The 25,629-nt window shown below is 51.6% G+C and overlaps 1 protein-coding gene across 2 annotated transcripts; it reads right to left on the reverse strand.

Moving 5' to 3' along the window:
* On the reverse strand, positions 1 to 25,577 carry TRIB2 (tribbles pseudokinase 2). 2 transcript variants are annotated; one of them, XM_021087824.1, is made up of 4 exons: positions 25,464 to 25,577; positions 23,910 to 24,861; positions 18,772 to 19,064; positions 1 to 2,493 (listed from the first exon to the last, which is right to left on the reverse strand). In XM_021087824.1, the coding sequence occupies exons 2-4, from the start codon at positions 24,177 to 24,179 to the stop codon at positions 2,025 to 2,027; spliced, it is 1,032 nt and encodes a 343-aa protein (XP_020943483.1). In that variant the 5' UTR covers positions 24,180 to 24,861; positions 25,464 to 25,577; the 3' UTR covers positions 1 to 2,024. The 2 variants fall into 2 exon arrangements, with proteins under 2 accessions (XP_020943483.1, XP_013851794.2); XM_013996340.2 differs by having other exon boundaries at positions 23,910 to 25,562.

Here is a 25,629-nt window from a genome sequence, read left to right on the forward strand (position 1 = left end):
TTTAGTTAAATACGCACAATTTTATTGATTGAAGAGATTAGGACAAAAACATTAAACCAAATACAGGACAAAGCACCAGAGGCCACAGATTCCCACCATGCATGTCATCCATCTTTCCTCCTACAGGGTACTCCAAAAAGAAGGGAGAGGGAAGAAAAACAGGTCCTTCTTGACGCAGCACCATCTTCAGTATGTTAAAGAAAGAAAGAAAGAAAGAAAGAAAACCTCTCTCCTTTGTCTCTCCCATGATCAAAATAGAATCAAGAGCACATCCATGGCCTCCTTGTCTCCTGACAATGAAAGGTTAGGCCGCCCTCCTGGGAACATCAGGCGGGGCTCCTGCTAAGTCGGCGTAAAGCATCCAAGGTCTGAACATACATGCCACGGACTATAATGAAGCACAGATTCAAGTAACATTTACATACTAGAGTCCACGTGTCACCTACCCAAAAACATGACCATTTCACAAAACGTATACAGGCAGTAAAGTCCAAACAACTGAGGTACTGGAAACACAAATATTGATGCCAAAAAGAGTTCTGTATCATACAGCAATAGAAAAGCCATTTAAAAAAAAAAAAAAAAAAGGAAAACATTTGCCACTCAAAATCAAATCAAGCTATCTAGAAAAGCCAAATAAAAGGTTATTTCAGGGACAGAAATACTCGAACAAGGAAAAAATATATATAAATGTTAACTACAGCATGTAACATGTTATCCCAAGTCAACCCGTAATTGAAGTACTGGCTTAATACATCACAATGTGACATTTTTCCTTAATAAATAGAAGAGTTCTTGAAAATACAAAGGTGCGTATTGGGATAGAGAGCTGTTTGTATTTCTATCATCCTAGCTTTCAGCTTATTTTTCCTTTCCTCGCTTGTCTCTAATGGAGGGTTTTTTGTCCAGACCAAAGGGCCTTTTCCAAGCCAAAAGAATCATACTTGGTAAAGAAAACTAAATAGCTGCCCTGTATTTTATACATGTGGGACAACCTGCTTCGTTTCACGAGTTTTCAATAAAACAACGTTCCGATAAAACAAAATGTTTAGTTGAGACCAGAGTGTTGCAAAAGCTTCAGACTCCAAGAGCTTCCGGTATCTCACCCCATGGCTATGGTCTCAGCAAAGAGACACGCCTGTAACACAGCCCTCATCACTCACACGGGAAAAAAAAAAATCAAGGAGTCGAATTTCTCTTTTCCTTTCGTCTTCCTTTCTTTAAACTATGATAGCAATCATGCATCTGGCAATTTGCCTTCTAATAGCTTCCTGCCACACCAGTTGACACAAAACAGAATAGTGGGTTAAAGGAGAGATTTTTTTTTTTCCCCTTCAGGGAGTAAAGCATTAACATGCCATTTCCTGACCAGGATATTCAATAGCTGATTTAGAAGAAATGAGTGGAAGAGTGCAATTAAGAGACACAAACTGGACTTTTATTTTCTTTTAGTTTAGCACCCAGGTTTCATTTCAGTCTGTGTGCACCGAATTTTTTTTTTTAAATGAACCCCTTGAATTATAGATAGGTGGTTGGCTTGTTTAAAAAGAAAAAAAAAAAGAAAAAAAAAACCAAAAAACCCTTGGCCAATGGTACCTTCCCTGAATCATGACAAGAAGTTAAATGCTAACAGTGCGATGCCAAGATGTGTGTTTTGAGGCAGAGTTTTGATTCTGTCAGGATCTGCAACTATTTTGGAACAAAATGAAAAGTGGGAGAGGCGGAAGCGGCCCAACTGACGGGGGGGGGGGTTCCTGGAGGGCGGGGGAGGGGCTCCATCAGGCAAGAGCCAGGGGGCTCCTGCATCCCACCGGAGCCCGGAGCCCGCCCCCAGCCCGCACCTCTGGCCCCCATGCTACACGTTCAGTCAGCTCCTTGACAGTTTTCCCTCTTTGAACCAAGAAGCCTGTGAATGTCAGTGTCTTTCTTGCTACCAAGCCAGGCGACATGTGTTCCCTGGAAGAACCCCTCTCTGCTGCCCTCTCTCGCTCCTGGTACCTGCTCAGTCTCTGTGGGGCGTGAGCTCAGTTAAAGAAAGGGTCCAAGTTCTCTTCCATGTTGACATCCGGCACCAGCTGATCAGACGCTTCCTTAGCACCATATCCTGAATTCGAGACGCTAAAATCTGTAGAAAACCAAGGATGGTCCAGAATCTCCTGCGAGGTCAGCCTCTCTGAGGGCTCCCGCCGCAGGATGCTTCGGATGAGGCACTTGGCCTTGGGCGACAGGGTCTCTGGAATGTTGAACTGGCCGCGCCGGATCTTGCTGAAGAGGGAGCTGGGCTCAATGTCATGGAAAGGGTACCGCCCGACCAGCATGGTGTACAGCATCACGCCCAGGCTCCACACATCAGCCGCCTTGCCCGAGTAGCTGCCGCTGGTGTTCAAGATCTCCGGGCTGACGTACGCCGGGCAGCCGTGTTTGTCAGAGAGGGAGTCATCGTCTCCTCGTAGAATGTAGGCATCTTCCAAGCTCTCCAGCTTGACCCGAGTCCTGCAAGAAAGGGAGGAGGACGTGAGCCAGGAATCCCACCATCGCATCACAGCTCTCGCTCTGTTGCCCATCGCGTCATCCATCCATTCACGCATTCACTGGACCAGCCACGCACTCCTTACTGGGTGCCTTCGAGGTGCCAGACCCTATTCCCGGCGTTAAGGACCCAGGAGTAGACAAGACTGGCAAAGACCCTGCATGGAACTTATGATCTACTGGGGGACTCAACCTTCATCAAGGAATCACACCAAGAGCTTAGTAACGTTGTTAAAGTCATCTGTGTGATGATGGAGATTCGTGAGATCTGAACTCGGATCTGGCCAGCTGGGAAGCCCACGGGAGCTCTGTCCAGAACTCCTGGCACTCTTGTGGCTAACACAACACAATGCAGGAGCAAGGACCTGCCCCTCGAGGGTGTTTGGGCTTCACAACAGTCCTTTTGTTAGTTGTGGGGGATTTTACTATCCCATTTTACAGATCAGAACATTGAGGCTCAGTGAGTTTGAGAAAGCTGCCCAAAGCCTCCTAGTCCGGAAATAGAGAAAACGTGACCTCACGTCTTTCTAAGGCAACCAGCTTGCTCCTTCCACTACCGCAAGCTGCCTCTCTTAGGACACAAGCAGGGCCAGGGAATGTTTGCTCAGACGCGCATCCCACCACCCCGCCCTTCCACAGTCATCCTCAGCTTCTTTCCAAAATTTCCTGAAGTCACCTCCTGTCCTGGGCATCACACTCCAGGGTCTGGTCCTTGACCTGGGACACACGTGACTTCGGTTGCCTGGGCCCTCCACCAATGCCAACACACATGCGGTTCTGATGTCTCACGTGGGTGCAAGGCCGTGTGTGTGTGTGTGTGTGTGTGTGTGTGTGTGTGTGTGTGTGAATCTTCCCCTGACCATCAAAGGACCACTAAGCTGGCTGACAGGGAGGCAGGACTCTCCTGGGTACAAGGGGGAAGAACAGAGGTGGAGGAATTCTGTATGAAACTCCAAGCGCCTGGACCCTCACACGCATCTGTATGCACAAGGGCTTGATACCATCACCGAGCACAAAATGACTAAGTGTTCAGAGCCCCAGGCCCAGCCAGCATTCCCTCCTTAGCCCAGGACCTCCTGAGACCCACCTGCATCCCTGCCCTACGGTCTCTGAGTGGCAAGTGAGGCGTGATGACCTTCCAGTGCTTAGCACCGACATCCTCCTGCCGGTCCCCGGCCAGAACGCCGCCACCACCAAGGGCCATGGTTCTCAGGCCCAGGCAAGTCAGCCACATTCCATCACCCTGACGAAGGCCTGCCACCAAGGTGACAGGGGACAGGGGGAGGGGCTGGAATCAGGACCACGTGGATAGTGCCAAGGAGATCCTACAAGGCCCATTTCACTCACGGCAGTTGGTCCCTTCATCTCAAAAGTACCCATCAAAACATCCACCCTGGGCCCTGCTGCCCTGAGGTGTCAGGAGGCTCAAAGGAGCAGAGAGCAGAAAAGTGTTTAGAGAAAGCACGGCAAGGCTTTAGTCCTAAGTCAGAGCTTGTGACGCGGGTCCACCCACTGCCGTTTCTCTTTCTTTCTCCAACTGCAGCTCTTAGCCTTTCAGGGCGGTCACCAGGGCTCCTCAGAGAGCCACAGACGGGAGGCGAGCCTCAGGTCACTCCAAGGAGAACGGCTGCGAGTTCTCCAGATCAAAAGGTCTGATGAACCCTGGGCTGATCCCAAGACCCCGTGTTTGGATCACAGGAGTTTCAAACACCAAGGGGAGACAACCTCCCTGCCCTCACTTCCATCAGGCAGCAAGAAATAGCTGTGGTCACTGGATAAAGGTGCTGGGCTAGGAGCTCAGAAAGCAGACTCCAGGCCAGACTACATCTCTTACCTGCTGTGTGGCTGTGAGGGAGTCACTAAACCTCTCTGTTCTGGGTCTTAAAGCGGAGTGTTGAACAAGGCAGCCTTTTTTTTTTTTTAACTAAACATTTTTTTTATTGTGGTACAATATACAGAAGATACAATTTACCATCCTAACCATTTTTAAGTGTACATTTCAGTAGCATTAAGTTATGCATCCATCTGGACAAGGCAGTCTTTAGGTCTCTGCCAGTTTTAACATTCTGGGATTCTGGAATATATAGCAACACGTCTTTTTATCTGCTCACCCATATTCTATTATAATCCATAATGTACGTGCCCTTCTCTCCCCCTTCAGTCCTGATCTGTAAAAACAGGAAGAGTCTGGATGTGCTAAGCTGGAATTGAGCAGATTAAAAACAAATCTCCCTTCTGCTGCTTCTAATCGAAGGTGGCAGGTGGAGCTGACCTCCTCCGGCCTCACTAGCTGTTCAGAGACTGGAGGTGAGTCAGGGAAACCCACAGGCGGCCGGGAGGGGTTCTCTCCGCAGTTCCCACCCCCCTCAGCAGCAGCCGCCGCTCCCGCCCAGCTTCAGGACCAGCCAGGCGCCTCACCTCCGAGTTCACTGTCTTGGCAGCAGAGAAGCTAGGGGAATAATTACAGCGGTGGGAGCCTCAACAACAAGGCCTCACACCTGTGTGATAAGGCAACATGGTCCAGTGGAAGGAGACTTGGAGGCAGAGGGCTGGGTTTGGGGCTGGGTTTCTCCGCCAAGACCCTCGGGCGCTATCTCAGCTCATCCAATCATCCAAGTGCCGGGGGGGAGGGGGGGGGTGCTGTCCTCTGCAGAGGCTGTGGGGTGACCATGCTTCAGCCCCACTCCCTCGCTTCCGATCCTGCCTCTGCAACGGTTCCTCACACACACTGACTAACCACAGCCCTTCCCGGGCCGCTGCACGAGCCAGCCCCCCGCCCCCGCCACTGCCCAGGAAGATTCTTCCTCCAGATATGCGAACCGCTCACTTTTGCCAGGGCTCTGCTCAAATGCACCTTATTAAAGAGTCCTTGCCTACACAAAGGAGCGCCCCCCCCCGGTCCCCCATCCCGGCCTGGCCTACTGACATTGACATTGACCCGGTTCCGCAGGTCGGTTCCATGTATCAAGATGCCGCTGGTCATTGCAGGGGCATCGCCTCATTCCCCACCTCCAGGGGCTCGTGGGCAGGTGGCCCAGGTCACTCGGAATGTAGAGAACACCACTGGCATTTCTGGCGGTACCTCCAGCCCCTAGACTGGCACCCAGCACCACCCGGCAGGCACGCAATCCAAAAGTAGGGGACAGTCAGTCAGTGGGCTCATTCTTTAAAGGAACATCTGGCCCTGCTCTGGGTAAAGGAATTAAACTTCCTAGCATTGCATGGAGGGCCGGTGAAGGCTCTGGCAGTCAGAGCATCTCAGGTGCCTGTTCTGCCGCGGACAGCGCGGCGGGAGGGAGAGGTGGCTTCCAGGACCTTTCACGGGACAGACTTCACCACTTCGAGCTCTTTGTGCTAAGCCAATTCTAAAGCCCTTTTTCACTCTTAGCCCCTTCCAGGTGCTGGCTTTCTCCTTCACCCTGTAACCCCCCACCCGCTCCCATCCAGGCAGCAGCGACCTCCCTTCCATGCACAACGCTCTTCTGGAACCCTTCTCCGGATCAGAGACAGAGAGAGGCCTTGGAAAATGGCCAAGATCTCTACCTTGTCAATCAACCCCCACCCCCTTCACCAGAATTCACCGCTCTCCTCCTTCAGATCAAGACAAGAGCTCAGGAGCTACATAAATACTTCATGAATTTGAGAGTGAGATTTAAAAAACAAAACCAAAAACCCACCACTCATGCTGCTGACTTCTGCTGCCCCTAAGCCGATCCATCTGCCACTCGGTCCTCGTCCCTTCAGAGGCTGAGCTCTCGGCGGCGGCGGGGAGGGTCTGGATCTGCTGGTCACACCGGGTTCAGTGCCAGGAAAACCAGGCCAGTTCAGAGTCAGTCAGAGACCTGGGTTCATGGTCTGGCTTTTGGCAATGCCCAAGCACCCTGTATCATACACTGTCTATATACTTAAGCATGCGTTAAGTATCCACAGAGATTTTCTCTTTAAAATTTATAAAATCAGAGTTCCCACTGGGGCTCAGCAGGTTAAGAACCTGACCAGTATCCATGAGGATGTGGGTTCCATCCCTGGCCTTGCTCAGTGGGTTAAGGATCCGGCATTGCCATGAGCTGTGGTGTCAGTTGCAGACTCCTCTTGGATCCCGTGTTGCTGTGGCTGTGGTGTAGGCCGGCATCTACAGGTCCAACTCGACCCCTAGCCTGGGAACCTCCATATGCCGCAGGAGCAGCCCTAAAAAGACAATAAATAAATAAATAAATAAAATCAACTTCCAAGGCAAGGAATTGTTACTCCTTCATGTGGACACTGAGTCCAGTACTCAGAGAGGTTGGTAGCTCATCTGGCTGGGAAGACTTGTTAGGGGCTGAGGGCTTACCTCTCTCTAGGCTGAGGGCTTAGGCCCATCCCCACCCACCTGAGCACCTGCTGGAGGAAACCAGGCCAGGCTGGCTGCGTCAGCCAGGCCCCCGCCTGGCGGGTGGCACCCTAGCCGCCCAGGATGAGGGAGCTGGCTGCTTCTGGGCGGGCCTCCCAGGCAGGGGAGGGGCGGAGGGGGAGAGAAGCCTGGAAAAGGATGGGGCGGAAACAGCACTCCAGGCATTCTTCTGACCTTGCGCCCCTCTGGGAACATCCTGAGCTTGTTTACATCAGTCCCAGGCAAGGGTCGAGGCAAGCGGTCTGGATTACGTCTTTCAACAAAGACCTTCCGGGGTGCACACAGCTCGGGGACCTGAGCCAGGCTGGAGCTCCAGCCCCAGTCCCCATGGATGGACGTGCTACCCAACTGCAGGACCATTCTGTCCGGAAGGTGTCAGGGGCCTTCAGGGGTGCCTGGCCGAGCGCCTACACCTGCCAGGACGGGAGGAAGGGAATGAACAAGTCTTTCCGCTCCCGATGCCCCTGATCAGTCTGGGGCTTAGCGATTTCCAGGCAGAGGAATCAATTTTCAGAGAAATCAACAGGAGCGTCGGTGGCCCTAGTAATTCATACATCCCACGAATCGTGTGGGCATTTCGACTACACACGGGAGAGGCAGCCGCGACACGTCTCACCCATCACCTTGGTTTCCGTGAAGATTAAACCAAACAATGCAAGTAGAGTATCTATCCAAGACCCTGGAGAGTAAATCTATACAAAAAATGGGGGAACCCCGAATTGATGTTATTAAGACAAGGCTCAACCTTCAGCCCTGAAGCCTGGAGGAAGAGGTGAACGAGCCTTAGGCAGAATGAAATGGATATGAATTCTGTCCCCGGGTTCCTCCCCAGGCCCTTTGCACTTGTTTTTCTTTTCCCCTGCCTAGAATGTTCTTCCTCCAGATATGTGCCCAGCTCACTCCTGCTCACATTATTCAGTACTAGCGAAAGGAATCAGGATGGGCTTCCTGGAGGCGGTGAGACTAGAGACGGTACATGAAGACTAGAGATTCCTCAGAGTGACAAGGGAGGACAGTGGCAAGGATTTGTGTGACCAAAAACTGTCCATGACAGTGCTTATCTCTCGCAGCTTCTGGGAGGAGGAGAAAGTCCTAAGCCAGGAGCCCCAAGCAGGGCGGATAGATTGGGCTGACAGGCTGCATCCCTGCCTGGGCTTTGTAACCTGTCCCAGGCAGAGCCGGGGGACAGTCTGCTTTTCAACCTCTAATGAACAAGGCTGACATCAGGGGCAGCCTGGACCCGACGTGCAGGGCCAGGCCAGTGCCAGGCCTTGTGTCAGTGGATCCTGAGCCAGGCGAGGAAGCCAGAACCAGCAGGAGCCAGTTCCACTCCCTGCAACCCCCCATGGAGGGAGCAACCCCACTGGCCTTGGAAGCCGGGACCCTATGTGATGTCCTGCCCACCCTTCGCAGAGGCATCCGTGGCTCCCTAGGGGCCACTAAATCCAGCAGTGACCACAGGCTCTTCCAGCCTTAGTTTCCCTTCCATCAAATGAGAACCAATGGTACACAGCCTGAAAAGGGCGTTTCTGGCTTCAAACTTCCTGATTTTACCTTTTCTTTAACTCTTAAGCTATAGGGACTGCACCACTTCCTACATAACATCCTGACATTGATACAGTAATTATAGTAACAACAATAATAAGGATTATGAATTAACCATTGACCAAATGCTGGGCGTTTTTTCAGTCTGTGTGTCTACTTCCCATAACAAAATGGAGAGGCAAATATTATAAGTCCAAACTTCCTAAAAAAATAAGGAAACTGAGGCAGAGAATGAAGGTTAGAGTAACTAAAAAAAAAACTGAGCTCTGATGCAAATCAGGAAGATTCTAACACTGGTGCCCTGTCCAAAATACAGCTGCGGCATCAACATCACAGATTACTTGGTGTCAGAGACAGAGAAACAGAGAAACTTTTTTTTTTTGTTTGTTTTTAGAGCTGCACCCATGGCATATGGAAGTTCCCAGGCTAGGGGTTGAATCAGAGCTGCAGCTGCTGGCCTACACCACAGCCACAGCGACGTGGGATCTGAGCCGCATCTGCTACCCACACCACAGCTCATGGCCACGCTGGATCCTTAACCCACTGAGCGAGGCCAGGGATCGAATGTGCAACCTCATGGATCCTAGTAGGATTTGCTAACCACTGAGGCATGACAGGAACCCCTGAAAGAGAAACTTTTAAAGGAAGATCCTAGAGTTATGGAGACAAACATGGCCCCGGGTTTATTCAGCACCACATCACACACAAACGCATCAGATACAGGACCTAATGGCTGCAGTTCATGGGCTGGATGGTGGTAGCTGGTCCTGCCCATTTACTAGATGAAGAAACTCAGGTGGAGAAGGCAGACGTGACTGGTCTAAGGCCACCTGGCAAGAGTGGCAGAGCTGGGATCTAAACCCAGGCTTTGTGGTGCTCCATCCAAAATACAAACAACGGCATCCGCAAGCCAATCGTGCTTTGCTTTTCGACCTGAAACCCCACCCTGGCCTCTCAGCAGGAGGAGATCAGGACAGGGTGGGCCCGGGTGAGGCCAGGCTGGAGTTCAGCCAGACCAAGTGGGTTTGGCCTGGATGGGAAGTCCGGTGGCCTGAGGTCAGTGGAATCCAGAAGGCACTGAAGGCCTTCCGTGGGGTGGGTCCAAGCAGGCTAAGGGTCCAGGGAGAAAAGGCAGCTGCTGCCAGGTCTGGCCTTGCTGCCCTTGGCTGCCAGTCCAGTTGTCCAGCAACAGTCCCAGTTGGGGCCACCGCCAGGGGGCCGAGGAAAGACCCGTCCCAACACCAGGGGCTGTGTTAAGCTAAACTGGCAGCCTCCACTGGGAGGCCGCAGGCTGCAAAACTGCTCAATAAATCATCCCTCCTGTAATTCTCTGTTTCCTGCGTGCATAGCTTTTCCAACAGTCACCTCTGAGAGCAAATCGATGCTCCAGGTCCCTTAGATCCAGCGAACAGACCCAACACTTAGGTCAAGCAGCTCACCCATTAGCAAGAGAGCAGCAGGTAAAACCAGTAAGGGCCCCACTGCAGGGCAGGGTGAGCGCCAAAGATCTGGGAGGTGGGGAAGTTCCTGCGCCAGTTTGATGTGCTTGAAAACTGCATTTTGGAAGGATGGAGCCACTGGCCGGGAAACAGCACAGCTGGGATGAGAAACCGAAGCCGACTCAAGCTCCCAAGTGTTTCCACGGCACTGGCTGCTGAGCCAGGAAGCAAGAGCCCGGGCGCTCGGCAGGCAGGTGCACGTTCCTGCCCGACTCATCAGGGCCCCGGTGGGAACGGGGAAGCCGCTCCACCTCCGCAGGAGGACCCCACCCCCGTGATGGGAAGACCCGGACAGCGACCGAGCTGCCTCCAGCCTCCTCATCAAGAGTCCATTCCCCTCTCCTCCCCTGCTCTGAGCCCTGATCCCTGGTCACCCCCCACCGCAAATCAATGGATTCTGCCTCTCAGGAAAGCTCCCACAGGCCGTCACCTCCCACCCCCACCCCACCCCCCACTAGAGAGCGCTGGCTGCCCCGAGGGCCCACCCAACCCAGATTCTTCCAGGGAGAGCCAGGCACATCCCTCAAGGGGCAGCTCCTTGCTGCTGAGGCTGATTTGGGGTCCGGAACATTCGTATCCATGCCCCACTGGTGGGGTGGGGGCCAGGCTCAGGCCAGTCCTTCCAACCCCGCCAACCCCAGAAGCTCTGAGAGCAGCCGGTCCACACCCTGAGCCAGACAAGGATGCTTTCCTTGGCAGAGCCCTGCCACAGGGGCATCCCCAGAGGGCCCAGGCACCCGCCGAACAAGTTCAGGGAGTCAGAAGACAGTTCTGCTCTTGGTGGTGTCACTAAAACCTTATAGGGCTTGGGAAGAACCTTCCCCTCCCGACACCTGGGAGCTTGAGTCGGCTTCGGTTTCTCATCCCAGCTGTGCTGTTTCCCGGCCAGCGGCTTCATCTTTCCAAAGTGCAATTTTCCACGCACATTAAAGATAAAAGAGTTGGGTTTAAATCCCCTTTTTGGAGTTCCCGTTATGGCTCAGTGGTTAACGGACCTGACTAGTATCCAAGAGGACATGGGTTTGAGCCCTAGCCTTGCTCAGTGGGTTAAGGATCTGGCATTGCCGTGATGAGCTGTTGGTGTAGGTTCCAGATGCGGCTCGGATCTGGTGTTGCTGTGGCTCTGGCATAGGCCGGCGGCTAGAGCTCCCATTAGACCCCTAACCTGGGAACTTCCAGGTGCTGCAGGTGCAGCCCTAAATAGACAAAAAGACCAAAACAAAACAAAACAAAACAAAAACCCACAATAGCAGGACCAGTTTATTGGGTGTAAACTGCTTAATTTAAATATGGTAATTCATGCAGATTCAATCAGTGCATTTAGGTGCTGTCGTTACAACAAGGCCTGGTCTGAGGTGGACCCTGGATACAATCTCACTACAACGTAAGTCCCGTGACAGCAGGGTCTCTGTCTCGTCTGACACTGCAGTATCTCCAGCACCTAGAATAGTGCCAGGCACGTACCAGGTGCTCCGTAACTATTTGTTGGACAAATAAATGAATCTCCAGGTTGCTGGGGTACGAGGCGCAAAGCCACAGGTGATGACAGACAGCAGTCAGGACAGCTAGCTTTTTAAGTCCCTGCAGTGCACCAGGCTCTGTGCTGGATACTTGAAGTTCATTATCTCCAACCCACGTCACAGAAAGCGGGCCGCGGTCCAATGGCCAAGTGGAGGAATCAAAAAAAATCTCACCGCCACGTCCTTTGCTCTATTTGCCTAGGATGGGGGGGGGCGAGGAGGGGCAGCCTAGCCCATCAGCTAATTTATTAATCCCAAATAGTAAAGAGCCCAGCCAGAAATCCTGCTGAAGAATACCTACTATTTAGTCTATTTATAGCTTGGAATTTTAATGGTGACTGGAAGCTCTTCCTAAATAAAATGGTCCCTGCCAAAGACATGCATAATGTTGTCTTGAAAACAATGTCACTTTTGCATAAATCATTGAATCAAAATGCATGAGGGGTTCATTTGCTACTGATGTGGAACCTTGAAAATGGTTCTCCTTAAAAAGGTGTCTACGGGGGAGATTCCGAAGTTTTCATCTCCTCGGGCTGCCACGCTGGGTGATGGCTGAGATAACCACGCTATCACTACTTGCCCCCTCTCTCCATCTGCCATCAGAATCCAATCTGAGCTGCTGCTACTCAATCAAAGAGATTTTCATTCATTCAGTGCCCACTGTGTTTTAGGAACGAGGCATATGAGGCAGCCTCTGACCCCAGGGAGCTCCCAGTCCAGCAGATGAGGACAGTACGGCCACGCACACGGACCATAAGGACAGAGCAGGAGACACGATGTGACAGAGGCCAGTGTGGGCACCACCGGAGGGGATCCCTGATGCATCCTGGGAAGAAGGGTGGGGGGGAGGGGAGCTTTCCCTAAGGATGGGCAGTGCCTGGCATGCATCAGGGCGCGTCACATAAATAAGAGAATTCAGCAGCTCTGTCTCCTTCAAAGCAAAACAGCAAAGCGTTGTCCCAAAATACAAGGAGCCTACGACTTAGCATAAACCGCTATTAATGAAAGAAAGCAGAGCCTGGTGGCCAGGGCTCCCACGCCTGCTCCCTTTGTACTTTGTTAGACATTGAGACTCCACAGAGGCAGGAACAAACTGAAGATCTGAAGCCAGAATGTAGAGTCTAACACCTGGGAGAGAGCACTGACCTCGCCCGGTGTGGGAGAGAAAAGGCCTTCACCCCACGGGGAGGTGCAGGTCCAGTGCCTGGGCAGAGGGCATCTGCTCCACCAAAAGCCCCAGCGTCCCTCCTGCAGAAGCAGGCCCTGGTCCACAAAGCAGAGGAAATGAAACCTGTGACGTCAAGAGATAAAGATCTTCCAGCCAAAGAAGAAACATGTACCGAAGCAGTCGTCTCAGTTCACATGGGGTGTTTCTGTGCAAAGACATGTCAACACTAACTAGTGACTGGGGACAGGGATGGGGGAAGGGGTGGCGGCAAGGAGTCTTGTCCCAAGGGAGAGGAGAAATCCAGCTGGCAAACTGGATTCAGGGACTGGATACAGGCATTGCTATAGAAAAAATGCTCCCCTCTTTTTTTTAGGGGACCCCCCATGGCAGCCCCGGGTTGCAGCAGCTTTAAAGGGCTTTTCACGTCTTGAGTCAGCAGGCTGGCCCCGTGTCCCCCAGAGGGCCAGACACAAAGTGCAGGGGAGGCTCAGGACAGCAGGAGCCCGTGTGTGCTGACGGCTGACTGTGTGCCCAGCATCAGGTTCACTGCCATTAATTCATTTAATTTCATGAAGCCAGGCTTCCTGTTATGACGAGGCGACGAGGCGACGGGGCAGAAGAAGTTGGGTAACTTGTCAAAGTTAAGTTTACCAGCACGTGGAAAGGAGAGACAGGAATCCAGAAGGTAACTGACTCTCCATGGGAGGAACCAGCCTTGTCCCGAGGGGCTTAGACTGAACCAAGGGGCCGCAAGGAACGGGCTGACCAGGCAGATCCGTCCAATCCCAGAGCAGGGGGAGGGGGCCTGGAGGACACAGACACGCCTTTCGGAGAGGTGGACCCTGCCCTTTCTCAGATGCAGGGCCCGAGCCCACAGGGGGCCCCTCCCACTGGCACAGAGCATCTCAGATTTTACCCCTGGAAATGCGGATGCAGAGGGTGTGATCCAGGGCAAGTTCAGTCGGGGTAGGGGTTAAACTTCCTCAAAACACAAACAAAATGACAGAGGCCCTGCCCTGCAGAAACATCGCCCTGGGGGAGCAGAGGCAGCAGCTCGGGGACAGCACAGCCAAGGGTCCAGGCCTGGGGGGGCAGGATCCCCCAGCCCCTGCCTCCCTTTCGTGTCTTCTCGACCTTCGGGTCCACCTTCTATTGACCTTCTGGCAACTTCTGAGCTACAAGTTTGACATCACATGCCCCCGACCTGTCAGTCGCCCTCCTGACACGGATCCAGCGATTAAAATAAAACCAAAGAGAGAGAGGAGGCCATGGCTTAAAGCCTCACAAGGGCCCCACCTTCACATAAACGGTGGCTGCATTTGCATGAAAGTCCGGAGCCCTGGGAACGGCTCCCACATAACGGGACCCTTTTATCAATGACTCGAGGACCAGCTGTTGAGTGAGTACCTGCCCTGCCTCGTGAGTCACGGCATCACCTCCTTTCACTCTCATGACCACCCCCTACAGTGATGCAACGATGATTTCTGCTTTGGAAGCTGCAGTTCCAAAGCAAGAAATGACTTCATCAGGTAGCTCCTAAGTGGTAGAGCCAGCACTTGAATCTGGCTCAAATAAAACAGAACAAATAAAATCAAAATAAACAAAACAGGAGCAGAAGACTCTAAGTCGCTGCTGATGCAACACAGAGGCAGAAGGCGCCCCAGCATTAGGTCTGAATAGAACAAGGGGTCATCTGCGTGTAATGTCAGCAAAGCCACTTGTAGGAAACTGGACTTCAGGTGTGACAGTTGTTAAAAATCTTTGCAGGGATGGCCATGGATGCAGGACTTACAGAGGGTCCAGAACCAAACATCTATGCGTAAGAAGTCAGCACAGAAGCAGCTCTCTTTCGGAAACAGGGAGGGCCCAGCCAATTTTACTATGGAATGCTTTCACCTTCCATCATTTTCAAGATCATCAAGGAACAAAAAGCACATCCTTGAGTGAGATGACTGATGTGCAAAAGAGGCATCTGCTGATTTGAAGCTTAACAAAGCAGTGCTTCCAAAAAGTCTCTTCTAGGCTTTTCCTCCCATAGGACCAAGAATCAGAATACAGGCACCATGATGTCTTGTAACTTTTCAAAGGCCTCTGATTTTTTTTTTTTTTTTAGGGCCACACCCACGGCATATGGAGGTTCCCAGGCTAGGAGTCCAATCTGAGCTGTAACCATCAGCCTATGCCACAGCCACAGCAACTCAGGATCCGTGCCTCATCTGCAACCTACCCCACAGCTCACGGATCCTTCACCCACCAAGTGAGGCCAGGAATCGAACCCACATCCTCATGGATCCTAGTCAGTTCATTAACCTCTGAGTCAAAGGCCTTTGAAATTCAACCCATTGTTTCTCACACCTCAATGTTTTCAGGAGAGGAGGAAGCTTGTCCAAATAACTATTTTTTTTTTTTTTTGTCTTTTGTTGTTGTTGTTATTGCTGTTGTTGTTGTTGTTGCTATTTCTTGGGCCGCTCCCACGGCATATGGAGGTTCCCAGGCTAGGGGTTGAATCGGAGCTGTAGCCACCGGCCTAAGCCAGAGCCACAGCAACGCGGGATCCGAGCAGCGTCTGCAACCTACACCACAGCTCACGGCAAAGCCGGATCGTTAACCCACTGAGCAAGGGCAGGGACCGAACCCGCAACCTCATGGTTCCTAGTCGGATTCGTTAACCACTGAGCCACGACGGGAACTCCCCAAATAACTATTGATTGAGGTCTTACTGATTCGGATCAAAAGTGAGGGCAGCCAGCAGGGGGTCCCCAAAGAGGTCCCGGGCCCCTGATTCCTGTCCCCCTCGGGGAAAATACAGGAGAGATTCTGTCATGAAACTCCATGGCCCCTGGGAACTAGAATATGCTGAGTGACAAAACCAGTCTCACCAGTCTGAAATCCAGAGGTTTAAAAGCCACACGAAAAGAAAGAAGGCCACGAAGTATTATTCATCTTAAAAGTAGATGGTTGGGTGAAAAAAGATGGAAAAAAAGAAAGGTCTATTAGTTACTGGAGAAAACATTTAGAACGTCCTTGAAAAGGAAAGCAACCCTCTCTTGGAGCTGCCCAGAGAGACACTTGTCATGTTTGGAACAGCAAGTCTACAAGGACCTCGGGGTGGTTCAGGCCAGAGAAAGAGCTCTGAGGGGAAATGACAGGATTTCTAGGTCAGCTCCATTGTCAGCCTGGCCGTGAGACCTTGAGCAAGGTCACCTCACTCCTATGTGGCCCAGTCACCTTGCCTATCGCATGGGGAGCTCTCCTTCCCCCAATGGTCCCTCAGGAGGCGGGGCTGCAGGGGCTCAGACACCCCGGGAACAGAGGATGGCCAGCCTCCTTCCTGTCCCTTGCATGGCCTTTTTCAGAAGGAAAATGCTTTGGGAAGGTAAAAAGGATGCAACTTCGACATGCTTGCTCCAGCAGAGCGTCCTGGTTTCACATGCACCTGAGCTACTTCTTTCTAGTTCTTTTTAGAAAGGGCCGTGCTCACCTGTCTAGGTCAAACATCACTCCAGAATGAGCATCAGAGCCCCACAGTCCTTGTGCTGGAAGCTTCTTCTATGTGGGTGTTTCTTCCCCAGCCCCTGCAATGTCAAGGGTTTTGGGTCTGCCACCACACACTGGTCAGCAACCTCATACATCTTCGCATAAAGGCCAAGCAGGACTGAGGGCGAAGCCCTGCACCAGCCACAGTGAGGCCAGGCTCAGTCTGTTTTTGCTCCCAGACAGCTCTGGGCTCTGGGGAAAGCACCCTCACCTCTGGGCCCCTGCTTCCTGGATGCCAATCGAGAGGGTGGCAGCATGGACCCTCGAGCATCCATTCCTGCTTCCATATCCTGTGACCTGGAAATGTGCAGCCCACGGAGAGTCCCTGCACAAATCTGTACCTGCCATGGCTGTGCTAACACTGGAGGGGCCACCCCACATTCTCACCAACGCCAGAAACTCCTCTTAAAAGAGATACAAGGAAAGATGACGTTTAAAACTCTGAATCCCCATGAAAGGGGACAGTTATTGTTCTGACTCCCCATCGTGGCCCAGTGAATTTCCTGAGCGCTGACCTAACAAGGAATCTGTCTTTACTTCTGTTTTATTTTGTGTCTGTAACTTTGGGACTTCGCCATGCTGCACTCTGGAGCCCCCATCGACCAAATGGACATAATCACCTCTCCAAGGTGCAGAGAGAATTCGGTACGTTAAGCAGTAACTTTCGAGTAGGATCTTAGTTGTGCAGTTAAGAGTTATTAGATCTGCCAAGGAAGGTGGAACTCTCAAGGGTGAAGAAGACAGCTCTGTCACTATCAGCTGAGGTCAGACGTCAGATGTCTATCTTTCCATATGAGAATGTTCAAAGTAGCACATACTTCATCCTGTCACTCACAGAGACCTTACAGCCCATCATAACAGAGCCAGGAAAGGAAAGGATGAGGAAGGAACTTGAGGGCAAAGGCGAAGGGACCAATTTCAAGTCATAGAGAAGAGAAAAGGCAAACACAGGATGAGCACCTAGGTGTCCAGGCTCCACGGGCAGACGCACCTGAGCTGAAACAGAAGTAGCCATCACCCCACTCTGGATCTTAGAATAGGGCCCCCCACCCTCTTGGGTTTGGTAATAAAGTGAAAAGCCACCCACGGTCAAAGACACAGAGATGAGCCACCACAGACGCCTCTGAGACGCCTCGATGGGAGAAAGTATAGAACAATAACCAGCGTCTCTGGGTCCAGGAAACCCAGGGGTTCTTTGCACTTTGTAGACTCAGCTGGGATATAAATGCTCACGCAATTATTTCACCGGGTTAAGTAACCCCAGGACCTCCTACCCGGGTTAATCCCCAAATGCTTCCCAGACATGGACTGCCCAGTGAGCTCAAACCACGAAGATGGAAAAACCAAAGCAGCCACCACTAGACTTCTCCCATTTGGATACCATCAGACTTCTGGAAGCAGTCGCCTAAAAATATCTCAGGCCCCTGGGAGAGATCACCAATCAACTGGAAGACAGAAAGGCCTGATAGCAAGATCTGTTCCAGACGCATACAAGGCACTCCCGAAATGTCTGGTGAGCGAATGAGTGAATGACAGTCCCTGGCCTTGTCGTTCCGATGGTCCTTAATCGCTTTGTGGCAATGGAACCTCCACGTCACGAAACATCTTCCTATCAGGAGATGAGGACGCCCAAGGCAGCGTGAGAAACCCGTGGCTTCCTGTACGTAGAGCCCTGGAACAATTCTTGGAATAGGCAGCGATGAATATACATCAGTTGCTTCCACTCCTCTTAAAAAGGCACATTATTAAAAAGGGGGAAAAAAAAGTAACTTGAAAGAGTTTTTACAATCAAAGTCAGCTGGAGAAGAAAGCAGGGCCCCCGTGGGGTCTGCTAAGTAGAATGTAATGAGTTAATGGAAGAATCATGAATGAAGGCCAGATGCCCAGCATCCTGAGCAGCTGTCTCCTAAAATAACCGCGACCTTCACATTGCCATGCACGTGGAGGGGCAACCTCCTCACCTGGAAAGCAGGTCACAGGAAAGCCTGTGACACAGTCGTCTTGGCTCCGACATCACCTCTCCTAGAAAAACCTTCTTGATCCTCCAAGTCCGAGTTGGAACTGACATCCCAGCCCCCAGCTCCCAGTGGACCCAGTACAGACCTGCACGTAGGGCCAATAACAGTTGCTTGGTGCATCAGGGGACCGGCTAAGGCATCCTGATGCTCAGTACCGAGACTTAGGAACAGACTGAGGCAAGAGCGGTTGAAAGAGTGAGCGATGGCGTGAATTACACATGACGGATGCCAGGCCCAGAACATTTGAAGTCTGGATTTCTGGATTTTCACAATCTTGCCTTATTCACCCTGAAAATGCCACACTGCCTTGCAGCCACCATCAGAGTTCACTGACACCAAAACAGAAATAATTCCCAGGTCACAGAACACGCCGGCACGCGTGAGCATTCGATAACGACTTTAGAGCAGCAGTGAGTTGCTCCCCAAGGGCCCTTAGAACATGGCAAGAGTCACCTCCCCATGTCCTTCTGTGCTCCCAAAACACCATCGATCCCGGCCTCTCCAGCAAGCTGTCCTGAGCAGCCTGCCGTAGCACAGGGGCCTGAACCAGGAGGAGACTCACCTTTCTTCGTCCTTAAAGATAAACTTGCGCAGCTTGAGATCGCGCAGCACCAGCCCCCCGTCGTGGCAGTGGGCCACCGCCGAGGCGATCTGGTAGAACAGTCTGGCCGCCTCCTCCTCCCTCAGCTTCTTGCAGGTGCGCACGAAGGAATGCATGTCCCCATAGCTCCGCTCAAAGAACACATAGGCTTTGGTCTCCCCCAGGATAATTTCGGTGATTTGGTTGATGTTGCTGTGAGCAGACAGGCAGAAGCAGGGGGCCAGGGACTCCTGGTAGCAGCCGATGTCAAACACCTAGAGGGCAGGGATCACAGCAAGACAAGAGTCAGAGGGGCCTCAAATACAACCCAATCCCCGACGCAGGACGCCTCCCCCAGTTGCAGGCTTGGGAGTCGACAAAAAGCCAGCTGAACTCGGACCCAACCCACAACGGCCCTGCCTCTGACCGGCTGTGTGGCATTGACTCAGTCGCTGGACCTCTCTGGGCCTCCAAAGCCTCTTGTGGAAGATGCACAAATGACTGACTCACAGGGTTGGGAGGAGTCTATGAGAAGCAAAGGTCAGAGTGCTTGGCACGATGGAACCCACTACCCAAATGGTTAAGATTGATGATTTTTTTCCTCTCTACCCCAATCGCCTCTGTTTATAGAAGAAGTAAGGCAAAATTTGCAAGAAAGTGACCCCTCCCCTGCTGCAGGGACAACGCCTTATTTACCTTCACAAAATATACATACACAGCAACACTAAACAACTAGAGCAGCTGCACACAACGTATTTTGTGCCGGGCAATTGGGCTGTATAGCTTTATACACCATACTAGCAATGAATAGATGAAACGCATAGACTTTGCCTCAAGGTTAGCTAACGGAATGCCTTCATTTTCACAGACGTGGAAATCGAGGCTCAGAGAACAAGTGAAATCAAGCCCCCAGCGGCAGAGCTAGGAAAGGATGCAGTCCTTCCTATTAGAAAAGCAGACAGGCGCCTTTCTCTCTTCCCTCCACAGCTACCTAGCTCAATGAATCAGTTATGCAACGATTTTCTGTGAATCAAAATGAGCCTGTGAAATGCCACCTCATTGCGGGGTTAGTTAGAAAGAAAATCCACCCTCGATACATTCGGGAAACCGACCTCAGAGGAATGAACACTAGAGAGATTTTCTGAGGTTATAAGAAAACGCTTTCATTCATTTCAAGATCTTCCGCTAAGTCAGAAATGCAAATCTCTGGCTTTGCAATGTGGCTTCACTATCTGCCTGGGAATGTGGGAAGGATGGTGTTTGCAGGAGTGAGGGGCAGGCTGGCGTCGGGGGAGTCCGTGCAGGGAAGCATCAAAGGCCAGGACGGCTGGAACCGCCACATACTGAATGTTATTGGTTCACCATCATTTACCTTCTAAATCTCTTCCGTCACAACAACACTCCCCTGGATCACCATTTTGCAGTGTGGTGGCGGAAACGCTGGCCCAGACCTCACCAAGTGTGAGTCTCCAATCCTGGCTTCGCCGCCGAAAATCAGGATGAGGAGGAGAAAGCACTAGACAGTCCCTCCTTTTCAAAAACGGAAGATGCTGACTTAGAAGACGCTTGGCTTTTTTTTGGGGGGGGGTCCAGATCCCACTTGAGACTCTGATAAAAATTCTGGCCCCTCCTAAAACACACGTCCAACATAAGATTTGTTTTCAGGGGATTCACAGACCTTCCCAAACCTACCCAGGGGCACAGGCTGCCGCTGAAGAATCCAAGAGTTAAGCCACGTTTAGCGTCACAAAAACAAAAACCACAAAAACAAAATCTGTGAGTCCAACCGAGCTGGAGAGAACCTCGGTAGGGCTGGTGCTAATCCTGGACAAGGAAGCAAAGGAACATTGTGAATGAACCGTAATGAGGCATCTGAGGAAAACGGCACAGCTGCTGCCACTATAAACTAGAATTTAAGAATGAATACTTCACTGTCTCCAGAGACCACAATCACACCCTGATACTGTCAAATGAGGACCTGCCAGCAGTGACCTCAGAGGTCCGTTCAATTAGGAATCTGAAATGCCTGAGTCAACTTTAACACCCAGACTGCAGGCAGCAGAAACCCAGGAAAGCCTCGAACATTTCACAGAGAGTCATAAACGCTTTGCAGTGGCTAATGTAAACACCCCGTGTTATATAACGAGGATGATGTGATCTGAAGCACCAGGCTGCAGGCTCTGTCGCCAGTGCTCACGGAGTTACGATTATTTTTACCATACTTCCTGCTTCAAGTTGCATTTGAAAAAACAATAAAAGGTGATTTTGGCTCAGCACCTTTCGTCTAGTCGCCTGTCCTACTGCTGAAAAACTGGATGGACACTGCAATAAAAACAAAAACAAAAAAACACATATATTCATGGCAGCTTCAAAATGTAGCCAGACCCTTTGTAGACGAGACCAAATTCCAAGATGGTGGACAGAGTATGGAAAGAAAAAAGAAAAGAAAAGATAAAAAAAAAAAAAAAGCAAGTACTTACAGGTTCCCAGATGGGTAGGAACCAAACTTTTATTAGTAGCTATAACAGGCATTTATGGGCTTGGATTGGTATTTAAACCATCACCTTCAAGTGGGAAATCAAGCCATAAGCCTGGTTGACAGCTTCTTTTAAATGTTTAATTTAGAGCCTTAGTTATATAATGTGACAATTCAGATAAGGCAGTGAGATTAAGCCATCATTAATAGCATTTGCCAGAAAAAAAAAAGGGGGGGGGGCATTTGCCAAGATAGTTACAGTGTCAATCTGCACAGGAGCTACAAGTATTTCCATAAAAGCCATAAGCTAAGGAACCCCTAAACCCCCTTCCTTCATGTACCTAGCTTAAAGTAGGCACATGGAGAAAATAAACAGGCTTGATTATTTTGGCTGAATGACCATCCAGTCTCTTCCCCCCGCCCCCCACCCACCCAAACAGTGTCCTACAGAATTCTCCATAGAGTTCTCGGCCAGTGGCATCTTCACATCTGATCTGTTTTTGCAAAGTCTTTTTCCCTGGGTCAGCACAAAGCTAGGAGACGTGAATTCTCTATGATGTCAAAAGAACTCGATTTCATGCATGGATTTGACTGTGCCTTGCAGTGAGCTAAGGGGCCACAGTTATACGTGAGGGTAGTTCTTAGAAGCAGCCTTATAAAACCACTTGGAGCTCCCCAGGAAATACACAACTCCACTTGCATAAGAAATCACCCACCTCACCTCTGGTAAAAAAGGCAGGCAAACAGAAGCTGCTGCGTCTTAAAGGGATGACCTCTGTCAAGCAGAACAATGATACTGCACTTAAATCCACTTGCAGCCACATAGTAATTGGTGAGGGGCTGGTTCAATCTTTGCAATAACTAAACCAGAAGATTAAGGAGAGTTTCAGGCCAGAGAGCGAGTCTAGGAATCACACTGTAAGGTCAGCTGAAAGTGAAATGTCTTGAAAAGTCCAAAGGGAGAAAGACACGGCAGGGGCCAGAGTCACCTCTGCCTTGAAACAAAGAAATAACGGAGATGCTCCTGCAGAATTTGGCGGCAGAGTCCCTGTACTTAAAAGCGTCCCCAGCCTTTGAAAAATATTAAGATGCTGTATGGAAGTTGAGCAAAAGAAGTGAAAACACCCGCTGCTGGGTGATTGTGCATATTTCATGAGAGTGGCAGTTCTGTGGAATTCATTCATTTCAAAGGATGACTACACTATTGTACAATGTTGTAGGTCTTCTGAGAATTCAACTGCGCTCTGAATAGCCTGCGGAATTTTGGTTTTAACTGGGAAGAGCTGCTCTGGGTCTTAATAACTTGGAGAAGATGCTAAATACCAAATGCCCAGTACAAGCAAGAGAGCAGCATCTGAAGAGTCTGATTTTCCCCTGAGGTCTGAACCGAACAATTGCAAAAAAAGACTGGAGACTCCACAAAACCCATTTTTCACAATGAAATATTCTCCAGTCCCCTATGAAAGAGAGCAAGTTCACAAAGCAGTCTGTGGTTGATGGTAAGACTGTGATGCCTTATTTGTGGCACAGCTGTGCAGAGTGCCCCTTTCAAAGACAGTAGGGGGTCCCTGCTCCTCATACCTCCTTAACCACCCCCCCCAAGAAAAACCAACAGTGAGCAAATCTAAAATTAAGTGACAATGAATTCTTGATCTGGGTCCCATTCCCGAGTAGCCCTATGCTCCACCGTCTTCATTTTGGGGGGCAACTATCCCCTGTTTGGAGCCCTGTGGGCGCACACAAAGACACACGGACAGGCAGCACAGACACAGACCGGTTCAGGATCAAAGACGAAAAGGAAACTAGAGTGCCCATCTCTGTCTTAGCACTGCGAATCCCCGAGGCCCCAAAGGCTGGCCTCTAAACCATGCAGGCAAAGGTGTGTTAGAGGGGAAGGCGAAGCGGGGGCGAGGGGGGTTCGGGCTCGGAGATCTGGAGATAAGAAACGGCGATAAGCGGAAAAAGACCCCAAGGATTTACTATTTCCTACACCCAAAGGTGAGCCCCGGGGGTCTTCTGACTTCCACTCCCAACCCAGCTTTCCCTGCTCCAAGCAGAAAGAAGCTCTTTGTAAACTCCCTCCCCGCGCTGGGCCCCTGGGCTCAGCAGGAGGGGACACCTTTGTGTGTCTTGTTTAAAGGGCACCTACGGAACAAAGGTTCAACACCTGCACGCTGCTAAGAACAATGGCTGCGAAAAGAACCGAGTCATCAGTGCCTTAAAATGAGCGGGGGATTCCCTGCTCCGCGTGGGAAGGGGAGGGGGCTAGACCCAGGGAGAAATCCCGGAGCCGCGGGACCTGGCTCGCGCAGACTAGCTCCACGAGCCTTTAGGAGCACGCGTGGCCGTGGCCCCCGCGCAATCCCGCCGTCCTCCCTGCCGCGGGCTCTCCCCCCAAACGCCCCCGCCGCTGGCTGCCCCATTGTCTGAATCGCTCTAAAAACTTCCCAACTAGTCGAACATGAACAAATAAATAAATAACCCCATTTAACGAGGGACCACGGATAATTATCCCACGAATCTCCCTCCCCCGAACTGCAGGGCTTGGCGATCTCCCGCCCCTTCCAAAAGGCCGGGGAAATCTTTTTTAAAGACAAAAAAAAAAAAAAAAAAAAAAAGCAAAAGCAAACCCCGGGCTCTTTACCTTGCACACCAGCTCCTCTCCAGTGTGCAGATGCACGGCACGAAAAACGTGGTCTCCCTCCAGAGGTTCCAACAATAAGTATTTCCCGATGCAAGAAACGCAATGCGACAAGTTCGGAGTCTCGGGCGGGCTCGGGGAGCCGAGGTTCGGGCTAAAACTCTGGCTGGGTTCGGCGGACCTTATAGACGACAACTCTTCGAAATCCTGGGTTTTGTTCCGCGATCTCCCATATCTTGCTATTGTGATGGGGGTAGACCTGTGTATGTTCATGAGTGTGGGGATCGCACTCGACAAACAAAAAAACCCGCTGGAGAGACGAGTCGCTGGCGAGTGCGGCTGCAGGCGCCTCCGTGCCACAGATTTTAAAAGGAAACGAGAGGGGAGGGGATGGGAAGGGGGCTACGTGGAGAAAGAGTTAGAAGCCCCCAGATGGGCGCCGCCGGGCACCTTGTCTGCTCCGAGCCCGGCTCCCGGGGGTCCTCGGTCGGAAGCAACTCGGGTCCTTTTGTTACCCCACAGCAGCTAGCGATTCGCAGAATCTTCGCACTTTTAGTTTCTCTCTCTTTCTCTTTTCCAACGTGGGTCTAGACCAGTAACCAGATTGCTAAGGTGGGGGAGCTGCAGCGCCGGGTCACCCGAAGCGATCCCCACGCAGGCTTCCGAGTCGCAAACCGGGCGGAGGAGCCCTGCTGTAGTTTGTGCAATCTTCGGGGAGCGCGCAGCGGCGGCTTGGTCTCAGCGCGTTAGAAACCAAACAAAAAGGAAATAAGCACGGGTACCGGCTCACGCCGCACCGCAAACAGAATCCGCGCTGCACCCCCTTTTTTGGTGGAAAGGGTGGGGGGCGTGGAAGGGGGGGTGCCGGAGAGGGTAGTTACCTACGTTTTAACTGTAGGTGGCGTCTGAGGCTTTTCCAAGATCTCAAGAGCTCTCCAAAATTTAAACAAACAGACTGGAAAAAAAAAAAAAAAATAGCAAGGGAGCATTTAACTTAGAGCGGTCAGCGCTGCCAACAAAAGATTGCAAAAGCTAGGCAAGGAGTTGCGGGCCGGGCGCAGGTACCGCAACAAAGCCCAGGGCTTGGCCCGCCGGGCGGAGGTCAGCACCGGCTCATGCTGTCGCTGCTCGCTCGCGCTCCAGATCGTCCTCCGAATAAAGCGAGAAGTGTACGCAGAGACGAGGGTGGATCAATGGTCTCCGATTTCCCCCGCACGAGCTTTCGGGGGTGGTGGGGGGGTGTCCTCCCGGCACTGGAAGGGGATGCACCCCCAGCCCAGTCAACTGGCGCCGTTCCTCTCTCGCTGGATCACTGGATCTTGCCTTAGAATAATGTGCCACCAGTCCGTCTCCCCCTACCCTCAACCCAAATTGCCTGGCGGGGTTTGTTTGGAGAAAACTGATGGCTTTTCCTCTTCTTAATTTTGGTCTTCCCCCTCCCGGAGGTAAGAGGAACGTGTATTTAAAATTCAAAGGGACGGCCGAAGGTGCCCGAGGCCAATCCCCGAGCTCAGCACGCCCGCATCTCTGGGCGAGACGGTATTAATAGTTACTTACGTGGCCGGGGATCTCGGAGCAAGCCGGGCCGTGTGTGCGCGTGTGTGCGCGCGCGCGCCTCGCTCGCGCTCGGTCTCCCCATTCAATGTCACCGACACATTTCTACAAAGCCTCCGCCCCCCCATCCCCGTCTCCCCCTGCGGCACCAGCGACTGGCTCAGCCCAG

The sequence above is a fragment of the Sus scrofa genome, chromosome 3 (genome assembly GCF_000003025.6).
Source record: "Sus scrofa isolate TJ Tabasco breed Duroc chromosome 3, Sscrofa11.1, whole genome shotgun sequence".
Taxonomy (NCBI): domain Eukaryota; kingdom Metazoa; phylum Chordata; class Mammalia; order Artiodactyla; family Suidae; genus Sus; species Sus scrofa.